The sequence below is a fragment of the Vulpes lagopus genome, chromosome 3, assembly GCF_018345385.1.
Source record: "Vulpes lagopus strain Blue_001 chromosome 3, ASM1834538v1, whole genome shotgun sequence".
Lineage (NCBI taxonomy): Eukaryota > Metazoa > Chordata > Mammalia > Carnivora > Canidae > Vulpes > Vulpes lagopus.
In genome coordinates, this window is record NC_054826.1 from 18,672,890 (window position 1) to 18,696,347 (window position 23,458).

The window sequence follows — 23,458 nt, forward strand, 5'->3', positions numbered from 1 at the left end:
TCCTTCTTATTGTTGCTAAAAGTAGGAGGTATAACTCGTCAGAAAGATGTCAACATTCTTTGGCTCAACTTATTTCAGAGGCAGGTCTTAGATCATTTCCATCTCAGATAATAAAAACAAAATATCTCAGCCTTACTTGTCTAATCATTTGCTATCGATTTCTCTGCCCTCATGAGAAGTGAAATTCCTTCAAAAAATGTTCTCTACTGGCTCTTTTCAACTCCTCTCTTCCTAGTTTCTCTTACATCTAATCCAATCATGCAGCTCTCCTCACTATTTCTGCAAAACTTCCCCTGTCAAGGTCACCGATGACCTTCACAATGCTAAAGCCAGCAGTGGTTCCTTCTTTGACCTATTAGTACATCTGACACAGTTCGTCACCCCTTTCTCCTTGATAGAGTTTCCTTTCCTATCTTCTAGGGCAGTTCTTCTCAAACTGTAAAGTGCGAACAAATCTCTTATAGAATCTTGTTAAAATGCAATTCTGATTCAGCAGGTCTGGGTTGGAGGCTGAGGTTCTAGCTTCCCAGTGATGTTGATGTTGCTGATCCATGGACTACACTTTGAGTAGTCACATTCTAAGGCATTATACTTGCCACATCCTGCTGTCCTCTGCTGGTTCTTTCTCTTTTGCCAGACCTCTTTCTATCGAAGTTCCTTGAGTTTAGTCTTGGATCTTCTCTTTTCCACTTACATTAACTCTTAGTGGTCACACTAAACCCTGTGACTGTAAACACCATCTACATATGAACAACTCCCAAACTGATAGCTCAATCCCAGAACTTTTTCCCAAACTCTAGACTTAGAACACCAATTTCCTACTTAACTTCTCCAAATGAATGTCTAACAGACATCTGGAACTTAATCTAACTAAAATATAACTACAGCTTTTCTTCTCTCAACCTGTTCTACTTAAAGTTTTCTCTATCTCAGTTGGTAGCAACTCTATTCTTCTAGTTGCTCAGGTCAAAAAACCTTAGCATCTATGCTTGACTCTATACCCGGCCTATTCATCTTCACATACCTGGATTTCTGCAGTAGTTTTAAACAAACCTTCTTGCTTTTGCTCTTACCTCTCATAATTTCTTCTCATGTAAGACAAATTAGAGTATGTCAATCTTCATTTAAAAGGTTCTAGTGACTTCCCATGTCACTCAGAGAGAAAGCTAAACTCTTAGAGCAGGCTATGAGGCCCTTCATGATCTGTTCAGGGTAACCTTTCTAACCCATTCTCTTTCTGGTTCACTTTGGCCCAATGGGCAGAGATATGTTCTCACCTTAGAAACCTGTCTCTAACAGTTCCTTCTGCCGGGTGCAAATATGACTATTTGGCTATTTCCTCTCCTTCAATCTTCACTCAGACATCATTTCCTTAGAAAAGTCTACCCTGAGCTTTCTTTTTAACACTACCATTTGCCTTTGCCTAGCACTCCTGATTTCCCTTGTGTTCTACTTTTTGGTTTATTCCACAGCACTTATCACTTTCCAAACAATATATAGCTTGCTTTTTTGTCTTGCTTTTTTTGCTGTTACATTTATTTTGTCTATCTCTCCCTGCTGAACTTTCAGCTCCATGAGGACAGGAATCTTTTTTTAGTTTGATTCACAAATGTATTGTAAGCCCCTGGAACAGCCCCTGGCCACATAAGAAATCCACAGTAAATATTTGTTGTGTGATTTAAAGAATCTTCCAGCCACATACTTTGAAAGATGGGTATGCATATTAATAAACAGACAAGGTACAGAGCCATACAAAACAATTATATGAATAGGAATAACATCAGTACGAAGAGTGAATTATTATTATTTTTAAAGGAGGAGAAAATATCTAAACAGGTGATCATGTCATCAGAAAAGGAAGAATGAACATTTTACGAGGATCATACTGATTAGAGAAAGTATTTTCTATTTTTCAAAGGAGATGAAACAAAATTCTAAATCTGGATTAAATATCAAAAAAACAAATACATTTTCAAAGCCTTAAAGGTATGATTGCAAAGTAAGCAGACCAATTTCATATGCAATGTGTACAATTTCATGGCATCATTACTTTAGAGACACTGTACACTAAGTCAGCATAAGGCATTGCAATGAATTACCAAAATTCCTCTGTATGATTCTTCATTGTGATTTGGAAGATGGTACAAATTGAACAGCCTATTACCACAATCCCAGTCCAAAAACACGCTCTGAGTTCTTGATACACTTGTTCTCTGTCCATTAACACCAAACATCTCACGCACTTATATTACTGCAGATCCCACAGGGCTCTTCCCCAGTTAGCATCCTTCTCCCTGAACTTCTAGCTACATATTTGAGGATTTATTGAGTATTATTTTTTTTCTCTCTCTCTCCAATAAACTCTATCTGTTCCAAACATTTAGAAGAGGCGGTTTGGTTAGTTCGAAAAATATCCCATTATATCCTTTATATTAAGTGTTTGGCCTTACCTTCTTAGAAGAATGTGTCAAGAATAGTTGGTAAATTTCATTTTTGGAATATGTAAATTGAAATTTACTCTCAGCATTTATAGAGGCGTCTATGGGGGAGTCTTTTCCTTCAGGGTTAATTTTATACTTTTCAATTGCTTCAGTAGGTGTGAGTTTTAAAGCTATATCTGCTTTAAAATTTGATGTCTTCTCTTGGACAATTTTTTTGAATGACTGTATCTGTTCTTCGTAATATTCAGTTCTGAAATTTTTATCGGCTTTGGTCTAAAAGAGAATGATGAAATGCTGTTAAAATCCACATACAAAAACCACCCTAAATAAACACAGAACAAAAGAAAAATCAAGCAATTATTTGAAAGGTATTTGAGCAAGGGAGTTAAGAGTGAAACAATGAAGTGACATTGCTGGGCTCTGATATAGAGTCCATGACTCTGAAGACAGGACACAGTAATCTCTCTGAGAGTCTGATTCCTAGTCTGTGAAAAAGAGATGATCACCATACATAGTCCAAAGCCTGTTCCAAGATAATGCAATGAGATAATGCATATGAAGGGGTTAGAACATAGCAAGCTCTCAAATGTTAATATGTTAATATTTAAAGAGCAATTTGCATAACAGATGCACAATATACTTCCATTTGTGTAAAAAAAAAAAAAAAAGGAAGAAATGATAAAGCCAACCCTGACTGAAGGCTTCTGGGGCAGCACTGCTTTGAATATTTTACACATGTTAATTAATTTAAGCAAAAAGGTTAAGACTTGAGCTCTGCACTCAACCCTTACACTCTCCTGTCCATTAATACATGCATACATGTTTGTGTGTATTTATATATACATATACACACACACACACACACACACACATACATAATAAAAAAAAAAACGAAAAAAATGAAGAAAAAAAAAAAGAATAGGAAAGCAAGCAAGTGAAGAAAAGTTTTTACCAGCACAGAAACTTACTGGAAAAATCGACAAAGCATAGAGAGTTTGCCCTTGAGAGGGGGAACTGTGAAACGGAAATCTCTAGTGGGAGCAGGCTTATATTTCCTTGAATAATCTTTTGTGATTTTCAGACTTTTTGATATTTTTTTGCCACATTCATTTTTGCATGGAAAAAAAAAACACTGAACTAAACAATCTAGTTAAAAATTAAAACTTTCAATTAAAAAATTCTTTGCCAATTTTGTCAGGTATCAGTGGGAGGCTTGTTAATCTCAGCGCTTAAACTCTCTTTCCAGTGATCCTCTGCAAGAGCTTGTAACTCCTGTCTGAGAAGGAGAAGTTCATTTCTTCAGTCAGCAGCACAATTTAGATTCCACAGCATTCTGTGGGGACTGTTCCGCACAGGGAAGCCTATGTCTGAATGTTTCTGTACCTCCACAAAATCCATATGTTAAAATCCTAATGCCCAATGCGATGGTAGGAGGGGGCTCCTTTGGAAGGAGCCTTCGTGAATGAAATTAGTGCTGCCATAAAAGTGACCCCACAGAGCTCCCTAGTCCCTCCCACCCTCTGAGGATGCAAGAAGTCCATAGTCCTAAAGAAGGCCGGCCCTCCCTAACTCAACTAGACTAGCACTCTGATGTCGGACTTCCAGAACTTCTGATGTCCTCATCTTTAGAATTGTGAGAAACAAATTTCTGTTTTTTCTAAGCTACCCTGCCTCTGATATTTTGTTGTATCAGCCAAATGGATTCAGACAGGGAAGCTAAAGTTATCATTGATGGGAATGACTAAAATGTGTATAATTTTCGTTCAAGTAAGGCATGCTGGGAAAAGTGCTCAGTATAAAGGGACTGCGTAACCTGACCACATGACTTCCCTGCTTAAAATCGGTCTTCCCACTGCCTTTAGGATAAAGTCTAAACTAATTCCAAGTTAATCTCTCGATGATTGTACTCCAGCCCTTTAGACACATTTTTAAAAACTTTCCACAGCCCATGCTCCTTCCTGCCACAGGACCCTTTTATATTGCTTTTACTTTCTGGAAAGTTCTCTGACATATACGCCCCCTCCCCCCATAAACCAAACACATACACATTCTCTCATATATACGCACTATATGGCTTGACCTGGTTAATTCTTACTCCTCTTTCTAGTCTTAGTTTAAACATCCCTTCTTCAGCAGGGTGAGGTCTTTCCTAATCCCACAGACTAGCAAATCCATTTTCTATAAGGACTCACGTTTCTTAAAAAAAAAAAATGCAGAGTGGCTGGGTGGTGCAGTTGGTTATGCATCCAACTCTTGATTTGGCTTAGGTCATGATCTCAAGGTCTTGAGATCAAGCCCCGTGTTGGGCTCTGCACTCAGTGGGGTCCACTTAAGACTCTCTCTCCTCTCCCTCTTCCCTTTCCCTCTGTGTGCTCTCTTTCTCTCTCAAAAAAATCTAAAAAAAAGAAATAAAATGAAATGACAAACGTTTTCTTTTATGATTGCTTATTTAATAGACTTTTCGATGGCAAGATCCAAGAAGTCAGGGAACATGTGTGTCTTCTCCACACACCACTATAGCCTCACCACTTAGGAAAGTGCCTGACACAGAGTAGATGCTAACAAAAATTTATTAAATTTAATAGGCAGGTCCAATATAGCTAATAATAATAACTCATATTTGTTGAGTGCTTACTCTTGCAGGGGGCTGTCGAAAGTGGTTTGCATAGCATTTAATTTAATTCTATTAATTCATTTAATTTCTTACCTTTAAGATAATTTCTGCAATTATCCCCCATTTTACCAATAAGAAAACACAGGTTTTGAAACTTGCCCCAAATCACACAGCTAGCATTGAAATCCAGAAAGTCTGATTCCAGGGCTGAGCTGTTAATTCTTACGCTATCCTGCCAAAGAGGGCTTGACAAATTCTGACTAGTAAAATAAAGGGCTCATGGAAAAGGTTGCCTTGAACTTGGCCTTGAAAAATGAATAGGATTTCTGTTGCCTTGAGATCTAAAGCTAGTGGAAGTGTGGCCGGGTGAACTGGGGAGACCCTGGGCTCTAGGGCCTCAACCCAGCCCATCCGGAATGAGTCCCTGAATGTTCTTGATCTTGGGAAAGAACTCGAGGACAGACACTCAACACAGTGGAGAGCGTCACAAATGGGAAAGTTCATTAAAGCAAAAAATACAGTCTCAGGATGGGAGAGCCAATGAGCTTGAGAGAGAGCTGTGCACCCTGGGGGTTGGGTTTCTATCTTGTACTGATGGTCCTTAACAAGGGGGCTGAATGTTTACTGGAGCAGGAAGCAGGGCTTTGCATTTTTTCTTCCTAATTTGGTCAGGGGTTTCCTGTCATGGCACCTGCGAGTCCTGGGCCTGTCTGGACTTCCTGTGGAGCACTGCCAGGACAAGCCTCTACTCGTCCCAGTTGTGGACCGTGACTCCCGTGTTGCTGACCTCCAGGTGTTCTGTTAGAACCGGCCTGCATACTCGGACAGGAGCCACTGGAGGCAAATCTACTCAGTCTTCAATGCTGAGAAGTGCCAGAGCTGAGCGAAATGACACCAGGAGACTACTCCCTAACTCTCCTGGAAGGCTAAGCTCTTCTTACCTTACTGTGTGCTAATCAGCGACAGGAGAGGGGTGGTGTAATTTGTAGGCACCTGCACTTATTCCTGACATGGCTAGGAAGAAAAAGGCACTGGCAAAAGTCAACTTAGCAGTGTGGAGGATTGCTTGCAGGTGTAAGAGCATATTGGGCGGAGTATCAGCTAGCATGCTGCTGAGTGGTCCTGTGTGACTTACTAGGATGCCAGTCGTGAGTAGAGTCTGAAACAGTGAAGGTGGGGTCAGTTGCAATGACAGAGAGGGAACAAAGGGGCTGGCTTGTTCCAGAAAGTCATGCATTTTATAGGGTCAGTTCAAGATCTCCCGTTTAAAGGTTTAACCAACTGATGCTTTTTGAAAAGGAAGAAATATTATTTCTGGAACTAGGAGTGGAAGAGAGAGAATAAGAATACAACCAATAATTTCAGAGTTCAAATTGAAAGGGAGAGAGGTAGGAGAGCAACTGGAAATAGAACGTAAGGAGGGAAACTGTTAAAGATGCAACTGAGGCTTTGTACAGACAGACAATAAAACCATATATGACTTATTATGATTATTAAAACCATATCTCACTAATTGAGCAAAGAAACCCGGAAAAGAGCAGAGTGATGGGCATCCCATGAACCATCCTCAGCCAAGGTACATAGTGAAGCCACCCCCACATTCCCAACCCTTTAGCTACTAAACTTCGGGGTAATTTGCAACTTAGCAATAGGTAACAAATGTGGTTCTTCTCCATTATATTATCTTCAAGATCATTTTCTGTACCTGTATCTTAAATGTTAGTGGCTCTAGGACTTCATTCTCTAATGTTCCTTTCTCTCTCATTTTGAACTTGCTGGGTGTTCTCAAGCACTCTTAAGATTTTAATGATCATCTATATGCTGATGATCCTGAGTTTCTGCCTCCAATTCAGATAGTTCTCTCTCCCCTCACCTTTGTATAATGTACTCTGCACAGGATAACTCCATCTATATGTCACACAGACCCTCACACTCGAAATTATCAAAATTCAAATCATTACCTTCTTCTTGGCACTGACTTTAACTCTTTTTTTTGGGCAGATTCTCCCCTTCGCGACTTCCCAGGTCTTTTTTGATGGACTATCATCCAGTAGGGGTGTCCTTTAACTTTCTGTCTCCATATTTTATATCCATGGTGAGTTGTCATGGCTAGACATTCTTCTAAGCACTTTGTATTTATTAACACATTTAACCTTTTCAAAATCTTAAGAAGTAGGTATTATTACCACCCCACTCTATGATAAGAAACTGAAATTCAGAAAGCTAAATAAGTTGCCTAAAGTCTCATGGATGATAAGTGGGGGAACTTATCAGAATTTAAACTCAGAGGGTCTTAATTCGGAACTGGCTAATTGACCATATGCTATACTGTCACCAATTCATTAATGAGCTCTTCTTAAATATGCTAGATTTAATTTCTTCTTTTTAGTTTCTATTACAGACACAGTTTAGTCTTTTATCATTTCCTTCTTGGACCATGAAATAGCCTCCTTCTGTTGTTACCTCTCTGGTCTTGTCCTTTTGGAATTCATATCTACAAAACACAAAGATTTAAGATGAAACTCTGACCATGCTGCTGTCCTCAGTGGCTCCCTTCTCATGCTCAGGATCATGCCCAAATTACTTAATGTGGCATATGAGCACCTTCATTATTTGATTTCTGCCTGTGACTCCAAATTTGAATTCATATTAGTTCATCATAGACCATAGTTCTCTTCAAAAAAGCAGTTTCTACAAAATCAGTCTTATTGTTCCTTGGAAACCTACAACAAACAAACCAGCATATGTATAATAAACCTGATCTATGCACTGCCAGGGTTTCTAAATTGATTCAGGTTGCCAGTAGAAAGTACAGTTGGAATGTTTTCTGAACATGAACATGAAGCCTCTTTTTTCTGAACAACAACAAAAAAGCCTCTGTTTTCTGTTTTGTGTCAACTTCAATGGCAATTCCAATTAAATTTTTACTTGATTATGGGCTCTTGCCTTCATTAAAAGTACTAGCTTTTAAAGAAAAGATTGTTGGGGTGCCTGGGTAGCACAGTTGGTTAAGTAGCCAACTCCTGATTTCATCTTGGGTCTTGATCTCAAGGTCGTGGGACGGAGCCCTATGCCCAACTCCACACTCAGCCCAGAGTTTGCTTGAGATTCTCTCTCTCTCTCCCTCTGCCCCTCCCCTAGCTTACTCTCTTTTCTCTCTCAAATAAATAAATAAATCTTGAAAAAAGTGAAGAAAAGATTGTTAATATACTGCATGCATTTATTTATTAATTCAGTAATCATTTTTTAAGCAAAGAATACAATGTTAGTTCCTCAGGATTCCATAGTAAATAAAATGACTAGAAACTTGACTACTTAGGGTATATATGATGCAGGAAAATTAATGCTAGAGCAGAAAGGAAAACAGAGGCTATTGCATTAGTTATCAAGTGAAGCATCTAATCAACATAGAATTCAGAGAGGGCAGCCTGGGTGGCTCAGCGGTTTAGCGCCGCCTTCAGCCCAGGGCCTGATCCTGGAGACCTGGGATCGAGTCCCACGTCAGGCTCCCTGCATGGAGCCTGCTTCTCCCTCTCCCTGTTTCTCTGCCTCTCTCTCTCTCTCTCTCTCTCTCTCTCTGTGTGTGTGTGTCTCATGAATAAATAAATAAAATCTTAAAAAAAAAAAAAAAGAATTCAGAGGAGAAAGAAGGAGGAGTGGTAATCAAAAGCCAGGTCAGGAGTGACCTTTTTCTCCCTACCACAGAGATTGATTATCCTGCTAGCTACAGGGAAACACTCACTATATTTAAGCAGCAAAGTGAGAAGATCAGATTTATCATTTATCTTCATACTGATGTGTGTGGAATGAGTTGAAACTGAGCAAAACTAGAGGTCTTAAGCTGATGCGGAGACTCTCATAACAGCCTAGCTGAGAAACAACAGGGGCCTAAGGCCATGGCCATGGCAGTGGGAATGGAGAAGAGGAGACAGATTTAGCAGACATTATGAAATAATGGAACTAGGCCATTGATTGGCTATTGAAGACTTTGAGGGACATGCATCTGTAGAGGAAGTCTTTAGAATGATTCTCAGATTCTGAATTTGTTGATTAGGAAGATGTTATTTCATTGTATCCATCTAAGTGAAGAATTCAAGAGTGAAAATCAGGGAACTGGGTCAAAGAGTGGATATCAGCTTTGGGTATGTTAACTGTGTGACGACTGCAGATGACTAGTTACATAGGTATCCAGTTCAGAGAGAGACCAGAAATACAGTATTTGCAAACCATCAGGTTAGAGGTGAAAAAGCCACAGGAGGGGAAAAAATCAACCCAAGGAGAAGATGTAGAGACCAGAGAAATAAGGTAGAGTAGGAACTCTGGTGAGACTTATATTTAAGGGCTGTCCTAAGTAAAAGGAGCTAAAAAAAAAAGTAACTTCAAGATGGACTTTGGCAAAAGGAGTCTGGCTAAGAAAGTAATAGAGATTTGGTGTTGTGAGCTGTACTGTGTCCACTCCCCCTCCCACCTGCCAGTTCATGTGTGTAAGTCCGAAGCCCAGCTACTACAGAATGTGACTGTATTTGGAGATATAATCATTAAAGAGCTAATTAAGTTAAGATGAGGTCATTAAAGTGGGCTCGAACTCAATATGACTGGTGCCTTTATAAAAAGAGGAGATTAGAATGCAGACAGACCAGAGGGAAAAGGCTGTGGAGGTACAGGAAAAATGGCATCTACAAGCCAAGGAGAGAGGCCTCAGAAGAAACCAACCCTGCAGACACCTTGATCTCAGACTTCTAGCCTCTCAAATTGTGAGAAAACAAACTTCTGTTGTTGGAACTATCCACTCTATTATACTTTGTTATGGCAGCCCTAGCAAACTAATATAGTTAGAGAATTCATGGGAAGTGCAAAAATTGAGACTGCAAATGTAGATAAGAGTATGTGAAGATGGGCATTTCCTTCTTGTGTTTGTGTTTTGTAAATGAGAGTCTTAAAATATTTATATATTAAGGGTAGGGTGGAAGCGGAGAATGTTCTAGTAGAACAGACAGAAGGCTTAAGAGGATAGCTAGCAAGGTACTTGGCATGAAATCCAGAGTCTGGAAAGACACACTTTCAACTGAAACAGAAAAGAAGGATGTTAAGGGTGGACTGAGTGGCAGGTAAGTTTGTACACGAGTATAACTTGGAAGAAAAAACTAGAAAATTCTTATCTAGGCTTGAGTATCCTCTGTCAAGTTGAAGTTAAGGCCATCTATTGAGCTCAAGTTCAGAACACTCGGATGAAGAGCTTGAGGGGGTTGCTGGAAGTTTTAAACTAACCTGCAGGATGAATGGGTAGTCCTGCAGCCAGGAGGGAGGTGTGGACCTGCTGAGCTGTGTGGAGGCCCTGGGGGAAGCTATAATGCCACCCATTCTTAGATCAATATGACTTTCTCTAAACCGCACAAGTTTACAAGAGAGGCGGAAAAATAATAGGGTTCATCTAAAGTTGGAGTTTTTCTGATTATAGAAGGAATAGAAGGCAGTGACATTGATAATATTATCAAGAGTGGTCAGATGGATCTGGATTGATTAGAGGGAAGAGCAGGAGGAGTAAAATAGACTGGGAGGAAAATGATGTCAAAGAACCCGGTTTCGATGGGGACCAAGAGTAGGGTTGTGGTCATAAATGAGAGTGAGAGCTGAAAGATGGGTCCGTTGCAGTGAGGCAAAGGGTTAAATGTTGGGTTTCCCAATGTTCAGATTCTCGAGGCAGCAAAGTTCTGGTGAACACAGGCTAAAGATGTGGTTCCAGATGTGAGTGGCTCTAGTAAAACAGACACAGGAAGTGAAGAAGCAACAAGAAGTGATTTGCAGTTCACAGAATATAAAAGTCACCCAGGATTTTGGCTGGATTTGGGGTGGAAAGGAGGATCAGAATCCAGGTGCATTTTACAATTCTTTGTTGATCTCTTAAATCTTACATATTCATGGTGACCCAGGTTTAAAGAAAATTATAACAAAAACCTGAAACCTGATTTACAAATTGTTGCTTTCAAGAACAAAAGTGGAGAAGACCAAAGAAAAACAGGGGAAAGGAACTGATTTGTACATGTCACCATCACTGTTTTTATCCTGTGATTGCAGGCTTCAGTGATTCTTAGTTATTACTTCTGACCTATAAAGTAGGCAGTAAACCTTGACCTGTAATGTGACTGCTAATTACATGTTTAATTGTAGCTAAATCTTTTACTAATTATATTCTTTAAAAAAAGAGGGATAGCAGATATTTACTGCGTGTTTACTACGTGCCGGTAACTTCTTGGATGTTTTAGACTCATTTATCTTTACAAGATAGGCATCATCATTTCTATTTTACAGATGAGGGACTAAGGCATGATGAGGATAAATAATTTTCCTGAGATCTCACTGCTGCTTAGGGGCACAGCTGGGATTCTAACCTATGTAGTGTGTTCTGGAGAGCCAGAGAACCAGAGCCGCATTTGAGATAGGGGGTATTGAGGGAGTGTGAATCTGTTAGAGTCAGACGTCATTATTAAGAAATATTCCTCATATACTGATAGCTCAGTAGAATTCTCTCAAAATACAAAAGACAGGAAATTACTGTCAATGAGTAAGTAAGATAGGATTTAAAAAATTAATTCATTCAATAAAAATGTGTTGAGCATCATATGTACACATATATTGGGTTGAGTATTAGTATAACAGGCCATCAGGAAGTATAAAATGCATTTTTTGCTTTTAGTTACTATAATAAAATACATGAAAGAGGAGGTAAAATGTTCTATTGGGTATTAGAAGGTGCAGGAAGAAATTCTAAGAAATCACAATAGGGATTTCCATTCAATAAGCTTATATTCTTTTATGTATGGTAGAAACAAATTTGGCTACTTCCCAAGACCATAACGCATTAGAGTGGGGGGAGCGCCAGCAGTGGTAACACCAAGAAGGTGATTTGGGGACTTTAGCAGGCCCCCAGGCAACTCCATCAGTACACCTCAGTTAACACTGGCCAGATATCCAGGTCTACAATCCCTCTCTGCTTTTTATAAGCTTGGTGCCAAAACTCATTTGGAAGCATTATTCCTATCTGAACTGATAAAAAGTCACTATAGTCTTCATTTCTCCCACTTTGTCTGAACTTCAGTGGTTTCACTACAGAAATATTAATTAATGTGTTTGGTTATGAAATGCTGTTCCCGACTCCCCTGGGGGGTGTAGGTAATATACGGGGTAAGCAACACATCACCTTTGTAAGATCCGGAACACTGAGTACAGAAACCCATCTGTTTTCAGATTGTAAATGAGAGACAACAGTGTATTTACTCTCCAAATGTAGCTTTAAGATCAGCCCAGGCAAGGTCCCCATTCCTGACCACCTTGTGTCACTCACAGCCATTCCTACCTCTATGGAGAAGCTAAGAGGCTGGTCACAGTGACAGAGACAGGAAAACTGTATGATACAGACACATGTGAAAGAAGTACCAGCCAAATAGCCCAGACTTTAAAGTCTTTAGTATTCATGGGTGAGCATGATCGCTTCAGGATACAATGGGTAGGGATTGTTTTACAACATTGTTAAAAATAAAAGAATTATTAACCATATTTATTTAAAAGTATATGTTTTTTTTTTTGAAACTGTTGTGAGTGACAACAGTGGTAAAGAACTTTGTGAAAACTGAATAGAGTGAACTTTATGGGTCACCAATGGGACCATTAAAAAAACAGATTATTGTAGCTCCTGGTTTAGAATAAGCTAATTATTATTCTTTATTTTATCTTGCTAAGACCAAAGAAAATCTCTCTAAAGGCGATGAATATTAATCCTTTAAATAGAGGGGTCCAGTTAGTGGATGGTTCTAGAGAATTTAGGTGACTTTCAGGAAGGTGGTTAGGTTTCCAGTAGCATTGGATAAAGTAAAAAAGTCTTTTTAAGAAATAGTTTAACAAGAGCTAGAGGGGTTTGAGGTGAGTGAAAACAGCCACTCACAGGAGTCAACCAAGGGGAATCCTGAAGAAAACAACAAACGTAAAGATGGGTTTGGATTGGTAGGCTAGCAAAAAAAAAAAAAAAAAAAAAGGAGCTTAAATAGTTTGAGCAGTGGTGTACCCAGTACTTAAATCAGCATTGATTTAATTTTTAGTTTGATCAGAATCTTAGATGATTCTTTTTATGGCAACTAGATATTTGCAAAAACTCTTATCAGTAAGTGCACATAACTGAGGATTGATTGTAGGCCACCGTATATTTTCTAAAGAGACAGAAGCTATACCTCTTTTTCTTTAAATCAATCTTATATTCCCATCAAGTTCTCGTTCTACTGAACTTTTCACATTATTCAGCATTAAATTTATTGAAGTGGCTTTTCAGCTAAAAGCTGAGCCATGTGTTTGGTTCTGAGGAGACTTACTTCATAGGCCAGAGAAGCCACGTTCCAGGGTCTGCGGTAGTAGACCAAGGTGTTTCCATCCCGAACTCGATCACAGAGTCCATTGTAGTACTCATTGTCAAAAGGTGTGCTTAGTGGCTCCATCCCTAAGATGTTGATGCTGAGAATGAACAGAGTAACATCAGAAAGGGAGACACCAGGAGCTGATGGCAGGCAGTCCTCTGTGGCTGGGGAAAGAGAGAGCTTTGGCTCGCGTCCCCATCGACCCATTTATGTGTGATATAATCAGGAACAGAAGCAAGAGCCTGCTCACTTCTGCTTTATGTCTCTGGCAGCAAGCATACCTTAGGAAGGCCCAATAAACTTCCAGGCAACTAGGGCACTCTTGAGAGCACAATGAAAGAAATGCAATAACCAGGGAGCAAGGGACCATCTGGCTCCTGGAGTCTTAACTCCGCTGTTGTAACTCTTAGCTAACCTCCCTTGGTGAGCTAAGAGCCAACTCTGTAATACCCCCTATTTAAGTTATTTGAGCACAGAGGATCTCAGGGGGGCAGTATAACATATGCATGTAATTTTTAATCTATGAATCAACATTGGGGCTCTTTCTCTCCCCATTCTCTTTAAACTTAAGCCTTTTCCTCCAGCTGTTTCATTGCTTGTCAAGAACCTCATTCCCTCCAGGCTTATACTATTTCTATTATACTTTCCAAGGGGAAACACAAAAATTTCAGCATCCCAAAAAGGCATTCTCAGAAGTTCTACTTTTTCTTTCCAGCAAAACAAAACAAAACAAAACAACAAAACAAAAAACAAAAAAACAAAAAAACCCAAAAAACCAAAAAACAAAAACCTTTTATTTGTCAAGCTTCAATTCAGAAACAGAAATCTTATTTAGCTTTTAAAAAGTTACGTTTTATTTGTAGACCCAAAAGCAAAGTCTGAACAAGAACTAGTTCATTCTTTGTGAAGTACACTTCTGTTAATTGCAGGAACGGGCATTGCCATCTAGTCTGTTTCTGGAATATAAGGCTCCAGACCAGGGAAGCCAAAATAGAAGTCTGATCTGCACTTCTATAATTCAGTTTGACAAAAAAGCAGAAATACTTCATGGCTCTAGACCACATTCCCAAACTCCAATGAACTAGATTATAAATCTGGATATTGGTTTCAAGAGTAATTTGTCAAAGGGTGTAGACGGTTTACTCTAAAACTCGTTGCTAATGGAAGAAAAATAATTGAGTATCTTAACCAGTGGATTAGTTAAAAACAACATCTTCACATAAAGGGCACATTCTTTTTTTTTTTTTTTTTAAGATTTTCTTTTTTTATTTGAGAGAGAGAGAGAGAGAGAGAGCTCGCATGAGCGAGCGGGAGGAGGGGCAGAGGGAGGAGCAGGCTCCCCACTGAGCAGGGAGCCCAATGTGGGGCTCCATCTCCAGGACCCTGAGATCATGACTTGAGCTGAAGACAGGACACAATTGACTGAGCCACCCCGGTGCCCCTCAATGGCACATTCTTAATTAACTTTGAATCTACAAAGAAAATGACATTATAGCTCAACTTTAAAGAAAGATAAGTTAAAGAACCAATTCAGGAGTATCTTTCTCTGAGCTAAAATTTAACCACTTCTCACTTTTTGCTCTATCAAAACTCTTCGTGAAAAATACAATAGGCCTAAAGTTCTAACATAGGGCCAAAAATGAGACTTAGTAAGTTGAATAAGAAAGAAAAAAGAGACATTATTATCTGGTTTACTTTTTCAGACATCTTATGCCTTACAGTAGGTTGAAATTTCAGCTTCACTTCTTTACCCATCCCCACCCGTCCCTGCATCTACAGCAAATGAGTAATACTTTTTTCCCTTTTTTCCTTCCATATGACTAATGTTTTGATACACAGACACAGAACGCTGGAAACAAATTTTCTGTGTTTGTTTCTTAAACAAGCCCTCGATTTTCTTCGTTCTACAGTGAACTTGTCCTTCACGAATCTGCATCAACAGAGACGCTGTACCTCTTCACTGTCAGTGGACAACAACATTAACCTCTGTTGTTAATGATGATTAACTCTTAGGTGACTATTTTATCTAAGAAGAGTGTAGTGTTCGTAGTAAATAGTAATATTAAGAGAGTTCATACACAGTCTTTGCTCTCATGAAATTTATATTCAGATTAGAGAGTTGGACACATAACCACCAATTTTAAAAAACAGTCCAAGGACAAATACACATGTGCCATATAAGTAGCCCAGGTAGGTACTGCGCAGGTTCCCAAAGGGTCATACATAGAGTTTAGAAGAAGTAGGATTTGATTTGGGCTGTGAAGGATGGGGACGGAAGGGCGGGAGGAATGGTGTGCCCGGAAGCCTGGAGGTGGAAATGTGTATGGCATGATTTCGGGTAGTAGTTTTCAGTTTTTCTGCTTGTCTATTCTATAAAAAATTATAATAAATTCTGCCTGCCTGCACAATTTTAATTTGACCTCTAAGATTTTTCATCTTAAGTTTAAGATGTTGCAAAGGATATAATTTCTCAGTGTGCTACAAATATTTACATCTTAAAGTACAATTATTTTGCCTCTTTTTAAAATAAATCCAATGAAATATAAATGCCATAGTGATGGTGGGTATCAAATCACTGCAATGTTTATATTTCTTTAGCAACTAGACATTTTCTGGTATTCCTTTTGATTCTTGTTTTTAAAAAGACACTTTATTTTTTAGAGCAGTTTTAGGTTTCACTGCAAAAAGAGTAAAAGATACAGAGGTTTCCTATATGTCTCTCTTTTCATTCTTGAATTCATGTTTCTATTCCACTTCCACCACAGAATTTTAACTTAATGTAATGTTATTTTAGCTTGGAGGTTTTAAGGTATCACTTTTTTACGCATTTGTGTACTAAAAAGGTAGTACAGGTAGTACAGGTAGTACAGGTAAAAAGGTATTAATTGAAATTTAAAAAAATTAAATATAGTTTAACAATAGGGTCTAAGTAATTAAAAGCTCTTCTGGATTGAGTTATCATTATTATTAGTAGTATATATAAGTGTATTAAAATTTTGAAATAGTTAAACATAATTACAAAATTTTTTGGAAAGGTGTCTCAATGAAATGTATGGGTGGTCTTTTTAAATTAATTGATTAGTTCTTGCCTTCAGAAATGAATATTACTTATTGCTAAAAAAAGATGTTTCAGTATCAATTGTATTCTGGTTTTCTATTTTTTATAGCTGCAAATGCTGGAAACTTTCCTCACATAAGTGGAAAAGAATAGAAGGAATTTTGTCATGGCATTGTCACTTGATTCTTTGATTTTCTGAGTTTTATGCCAAGAAAAGATCACAGACTAGTCTTTCATTAAAAACTATTTTTAGGGGCGCCTGGGTGGCTCAGTCGGTCTGCCTTCAGCTCAGGTTATGATCCCTGAGTCCTGGGAGGGGAGCCCTGCATCTGGCTCCCTGCTCAGTGGGGAGCCTACTCCTCCTTCTCCCTCTGTCCTCCCCTGGCTTGTTCTCTCTTTTGCTGACTCTCTCAAATAAATGGAATCTTTTAAAAAATTAAAAAAGTATATTTTTATAGCCCATTATCTCACAATCGACTACATTATCTTTCAAAAGGAATTGGAGACCAGTTGACTCACAAGATCTTGGAGTCCAACTGAGCACCAATATTTGGAAATGTTTCTTGGTTCTTTTGCCACACAGTAAAATTGAGATAGGTGAGGGGGGGTACTCTTCTTTTAGAAGGTGAAAGGCTATTGTGAAAGGGGAGATGAGAGGGGGAGAATAGGCTTCACAACTTGAATGCCACTGAGTTGTTAAGCTTCTCAAGTTTATGAAAAATATGTATGTACGGAATCGAAGATTTACTGTTGGTTCCACAGATTGGTTAAGCAGCTAGTAGTTAAAGAAACTATTATCTTAAAACTTATCTGCCTCCCCCTTAGAAAGTCTTTTTGCACCCCACAGTATGCATACCCCACTTTGAAGGTTTTCCTTTACAGAACAACAAATTGACCAGTTGGCTGGATCCATCTGGAAAGTTACAATGAAGCGGATCCACACTCTAAAGCACAACTAAGGAAGAAATGTTTCAAAACTTTTGACTTTGTTCCACTACTACAGAGACAGCCAGTCTAGTCTAGAATGAGCCAATTTTTTTCGGCCAAGAAACATGAAAACTTCTCATGGATGGAATGTCATCGCCTGGGAAATAAAAAAAGCATGTATATTTGGCAGCACCTAGAGATGCCTGTTTATATGCCAGCATCTAGAACCATAGGCAATTCTAACCTACCAGGTGAACAGAAAAGAAAGCTCCCTCCACAGAAGTGGCACTATGCTTCGATCACATAAAAAAGTAATGCATTATGTACTGAACATCATTTACAGCTGGTTCAGATTTATATTTTTTCAATGAATGAAAGATGGGTTGGGGATTTCCCGAAACACTTCTGGAGAATCTCAAATGCTTACAAGGCAAGAGGCGGAAATATTTGTGATACAAGGGAATTCTCCTGGGATTAAGAATTTAAGTGGGAGTTCTTCAAATGAAAAAAACAGGTATAAATTAAATTAATGACTGGACATTTGTGACTTTTGGGTAAAAGAATCTGATTGTATATGACCTCTGATAAGACTTGTTGAGATTTTCCAGATTGGATTGTGTAGAAGCAGTTTATAAGCCTGTTGCCATGACTAGGGTGTTTACTCCTATTATTTCTAATCAATATATCCTATAGTGGCTTAGAAGAATAATTGTGATACATGGTAACTAAATATGCAATGTTAATGAGATCGAAGAATATCACCAATATAATAAAGCATGTCACTTTGAGAACTCTTCTTAAATATTAATTAACTGATTTCTACTCTTAATTCAAACATTTGGATGATCAATAAGGAGTTTCATTTTCTAAGGTTAGTTTTGCATTGAAGTTTTGATTTATGGGCTTTGTAGTGATGAGAGGAAGTGATGTGGGGTGGTGATGAGCATGTGGGGAGAAGCCAAGGTAAGGTGTGGTGAAAAAATATATAGTTTTATGAAAGTGAGAGAAACTTGGGCTTAGTTTCACTAGAAACTAAAGAGTTCCACTAGAGGGGCACCCAGGTGGCTCAGTGGTTGAGCATCTACCTTTGGCTCAGGTCATGATCCCGGGGTCCTGGGACCAAGTCCCACATCAGGCTCCCCACAGGGATCCTGTATCTTCCTCTGCCTATGTCTCTGCCTCTCTCTGTGTGTCTCTCATGAATAAATAAAATCTTTAAAAAAAGTAATTTAAAAAAAGTTCCATTAGAATCTAAAGAGACTAAACTGGTTCACTCAGGGTTTTTTTTTCCTGTAAAATGAATATAATACCTCCCCTGACAACCTCACAGGATTATTATGAAAAATCTATAGAGAAAAAAAGGTAGAAAATAAAGTTCAAAGTACTATGCAAATGAAAGCGGTTGGAGAATAATAGGCTTTATGAAGACTACATTAGTTATAGGTTATTGTTCATGGTAACGAGGTATTTAATAAAAAGCTTGGTGGATTTATTCTATAAGGAACTACCTTATTTTTCACTTCTGCAGCCAACCTTCCCCAGAACTGAGGCCCCATCCTCTTGCTCGGTCCTGAAGACTCAGCCCTGTGACATTCCCTGTCACCAGCCCTTACTGTGGCAAAGCTTGCTGTATTTAGCCAGCTTTCTGGGATGCCTCACTATGAAACTTCTTAGCAAATGCTATATAATAAATTTTTCTTTTCTCTGAACAAAGAAAACCAATAGATTATGATTGTTTTCCAGCTAAGTGGGCTAAAATTTCTGTAGCCTTTTATAAGATAAGGTGTAAATTTGCATTGAGAGAAAATAAATAACATACACAATGCTCTGCTTCAAGCCCATCTGTTTAGATTAAGGAGAAAACTGTTTCTTGGACCCCAAATAAAGCAAAATAAAGTAACACTGGACTTTCACCACAGACTCACAGTCTCTCCTTGAGGAAAGCAGCAGGAAGAGTCAGAACTCATTGGAGTACACAGTGATCTGGTTATAAGGTTTCCAACAGCCCCCATACCATTTACTGACAATTATTAAAATAACCTCCTATGTTTGGAGACAAAGAGTGTACATTGGATTCAAGATTCCTACCTTTCGGCCAAGGGCCAAAGACACTTAGTTAGTGGGCAATACGTGAACGCTGTTAGGAGATTTTATAAAGTGAATAAAGGGTCTATGAAATGTGATGTTTCATGTGGTGCTTGACTCTTGGTATCCTGGAACTTTTTCCCTCGTTGAGATTCAACAAGTGCAACTTGTATCTGGCTTAGAGAGAGACGACATCTCTGTTTAGAGCCAAACCTGGTCCAGAGGCCTTACCTTAAGAACTGCCCCCTACCCTGGTATAGGGTTTCTCAGCCTGAGGGCCACTGACACTGCAGGTCTGGCCGCCCTGGACACTGCAGGATGTTTGGTACCATCCAGGGCCTCTACCTACTGGATATCAGCAAAGCTCCCTCACTTCTTGAGTCCTCCATCCCTACCCCACAGCTGTGACCACCAGAATAGGTTGCAGACTTTGCTAAATGTCCTCTGGGGAGAAAATCACTCCTGGGTGAGAACCAGTACCTTAATCCCTCTATCAGCCTTGCTGATACCTCCATCTTCTTTCCTCTCCTTATCCCTATTCTCAGGACTTGAGTCCTAAACCTGCATGTATTTCTAGTGACCCAGTTTCACCTGATGCCAACTGACAGTATTTTAGAAACACTTATTTTCATTAATTAATTGATTGATTTACCTATTTATCAGCTCCCAGTATTTATTGAGTGCCTGTGATGAACCGGGTCTTATCAACCACCTAATCTGAGTGCCCGTGATGATCCAGGCACCTAGATTAGGTGGTTGATAAGACATATTCCACTATAGGCAGTGAAACAGAGCCATCTGCCATCTCTGTCAACATACCACTGGGTGTAGGAAAAACTACATCTCTGTTGAGTACAACTCGCCAACCAATCTACCCAAAGTACCTTTCCTGAAAACAGCTCAGAACAACAAATGGAAACTATGCCATAGGCATCCCTGGAATGTTCTCTGACTATATGGAGCAGAATGGAATAGCACCTCAGGGCCACGTCATTTTCCTAATTCCTAGAGCATAGATCTCTGGGTAATCTTTATTCTGTAAAACTCTGAGTTCTAAACTGTCCAAGACTTCTCATCTAAGCATAGCTGGCCAGAGCCCCTATGTTCTGCAATGAACATAGAATGAATGAAAATGAACGAAACCTCTCTTTGTAATAAGAACCAGAGTCTCCACACCATCACCATCTGGCATCAGAACTTCTTCTCTGCCTTTAACTCTTGGGTCAACTCTAGAAGACTGTACCTTCCTCAGACCTTATAACCAGGTACAGATCCAGGACAAGTTCCCCATGGAAGACAGCTTTACTTACAAATCAGATATTTGAATTGCAAGACCTACCACTGGCAAGTGTCAAGTGTCAACAGTCACTTCAGCATTGCTGCGGCCTTCCAGAGGAAGGATGACCTGTGTCATCTCCTGCTGGACTCAGAGAAAATCACCTCCCATCCTGATTCTGCAGACCCCCTAAGTGAGGCCAGGCGGTTGTGCAAATTGTCTTGAAATGCGGATTCGGCACTTATCTTCTTTGAAGCTCAGGCACACTTGGGGCCGAATGCGGGCCCTCGGCCTCTCTAGCACCGGGGAGGGACGGAGGTCACCTTTGCCCGTTCTCACCCAGAAGCCTTCAAGCCAGATACAGACCCGTAGCCCGCTATGCGCGCCAGTTCCGATTCTTCCACCACTTTCTCTCGGCAGGGGAGACGGGGATCACCTTCACAGTCGTCCTCATCTGAGAAGTCCCCGCAGTCATCGTCACCGTTACAGAGGAGCCGCTTCTTTATGCATCTGCCTGCGATCAAACCCGAGAGAGCCGCGCTGTGTCCCAGGCCGGGCTTCCTCCGTCCCCCCAGGTCAGCAAGGGCACCGCAGGGCAGGAGGGGACGGAGCACACAAGCGCTCGGGATTCCCCGCAGGGCGCACCGGGCAGCCCTCTCCGCGGCCCCGTGGCCCTTGGCAACAGGACCCGAGAGGCTCCTGACTCTGGGAAAGGAACAAGGGGTGGTGGGCGGGGGGTGGGGTGACTGGGTGATGGGCACTGAGGGTGGCACTTGATGGGACACCAGGTGGCATGCTATATGTTGGCAAATCGACCTCCAATCAGAAATATACCAAAAAAAAAAAAAACACAATAGGCTTCTTTCTTTTCGCCCCTGAGAGCGCCCCGGAGCCCGCGGGGGGGGGGGGGGGTCACCTGTTACCTGTGCGGCACCTGAAGTCGCTGCCGCAGTCCTCCTCCTCGGCCGTGCAGGGCTCGGCGGGCTCGCACCGCCGTCTGTCTCCCACCGCGTCTACGCACTTCTGCCCGTTAAATTGTCCGAAGACCTCGATGCTCCTTGAGCGAAACTGCACAAAACCCGCTGGAAATGTTAGGATTTCTGTCGCCCCAAACGGACAATGATCTAGGACGGCGGCCGCAGCACTGTAGGCCGCTAGAGACCCAGTGGCGGCGATGGTTTCACGGTGGAAGGGGCCCTAAGTGCAGTCACCCGGGTTAGAGTCGCCTGCCCGGGCAGGCCCCTCAGGGCACACATCTGGCATTGAGTGCCCCGTGCAGGTGTCCAGGCAGCGGGAGCCTCACCCGCCAGGTGTGGATCTTTCCTTCTCAGTGTGCAACGCAGCTGGGCAGGGATGGGGATGGGTGGTCCCTGCCTCAGAGTCCTTTTCCTGCAGGTGCCCGCAACACAGTTCCCATTTGGGGTGATGAAAGGGGAATGACAATGGACACTTACCATTTGCTTGAGGCAAGGGTCACATTCCGACCACTGGCTCCAGGAGCTCATTCTGCAGTCTACGGGGAATGGCTTGTCATCCTCTCGTGTTGTCCCTGGGACAGAACTAAGATAGCAGGACGCGTCAGCTGCATGGCGTGGCAGGTGTCTGTGTCCGATTTATTGCCTGATTTATTGACTCCTTTTCCGCCTTCCAAACCAAAGGACCCATCCTTTTACTCTAGCTCTCATTTGACATTTGAGCGTATGCTGCTTTGTATTTTCAACTGGTCTTGTGGGATTCTTGTACCGCTTTGTGATGTGACCTTCAGCCTACCCACAGTTGCAAATACTGGTGATGAGGAAAACTGGCAAGTCATGCTGCTACCTGCTTTACGTGGATGGGTCTTTTATTTCCAACTGCCTTATGAACTCAGTGAAGCTAGAGACCTTGCTTTACTTTGTGTCCCTCAGAGGCTGAAAAAGCCTCCAGTTGCCTGGTTCTCTTGCAAATTTAAGCCAGCGGGCCCAGCCGCTCCCCTAGCAAGTACCTGGGAAGCCAAGCTTTCCCACCCCTGCGCTGTGCATGTCCTAAACGGGAAGCCTTACCCCTTCACGCTCTGCTTCAGGACTTACCCTTTACTGCTCTGAATTTTAACACCTAGATTTTGGCCCTTACGGCCTTCCCTCCCACCTCCAGACCCCAAAGCTCAGCTGTGCTTTTCCTGGCTTTGCACTTTTCTTTCTTTCTCGGTTCACCATTTGTATCTCTTCTACTTGCAACACCTCCTTGGATTATTATCTTGTTCAATGAAAGAAAAAAAAAAAAAAACAGAACAAAACATAAAGCAAAAGCCATTAACCAAGAATCCTATAAGTGCCCTGCTCTACTTCCCTGAACTGGCACCTGTCGTTTCTGGAGTGCGGCCTCCTATTCCACAGAGGGCTGGCTCGGTAAAGCCAATCCCTCCATGAAGACTAGATCTTAGCCCTTCTCTGAGATCTTGACCAATTGAATACGTTCTCCAGTAAAACTCTTCCTCACTACCAGTTTCTTTCCATTTGCTGTATATTGTGTTCAAGTCTTTGATATTAAGAAGAAACAAGCAAATGAATGATTAAACAAAACACTCTTTCTGAACTCTACATTTCCTTCTGGTTGCTTCCATTTGTCCCGTGTCCTTCACCATGTCATTACTTAAAGGAATTGTTATCAACTTAT

General features: G+C 40.7%; 1 protein-coding gene across 1 annotated transcript in view; it reads right to left on the reverse strand.

Moving 5' to 3' along the window:
- The window catches only part of C9 (complement C9), a 56,602-nt gene that overhangs the window by 20,738 nt on the left and 12,406 nt on the right, over positions 1 to 23,458 (reverse strand). Inside the window, exons 2-6 of the mRNA XM_041750104.1 lie at positions 22,258 to 22,363; positions 21,727 to 21,871; positions 21,170 to 21,317; positions 13,416 to 13,554; positions 2,451 to 2,714 (exon numbers count right to left, since the gene is read on the reverse strand). Of these exons, the coding sequence (XP_041606038.1) occupies positions 2,451 to 2,714; positions 13,416 to 13,554; positions 21,170 to 21,317; positions 21,727 to 21,871; positions 22,258 to 22,363 (802 nt within the window). The remainder of the gene's footprint in view (positions 1 to 2,450; positions 2,715 to 13,415; positions 13,555 to 21,169; positions 21,318 to 21,726; positions 21,872 to 22,257; positions 22,364 to 23,458) is intronic.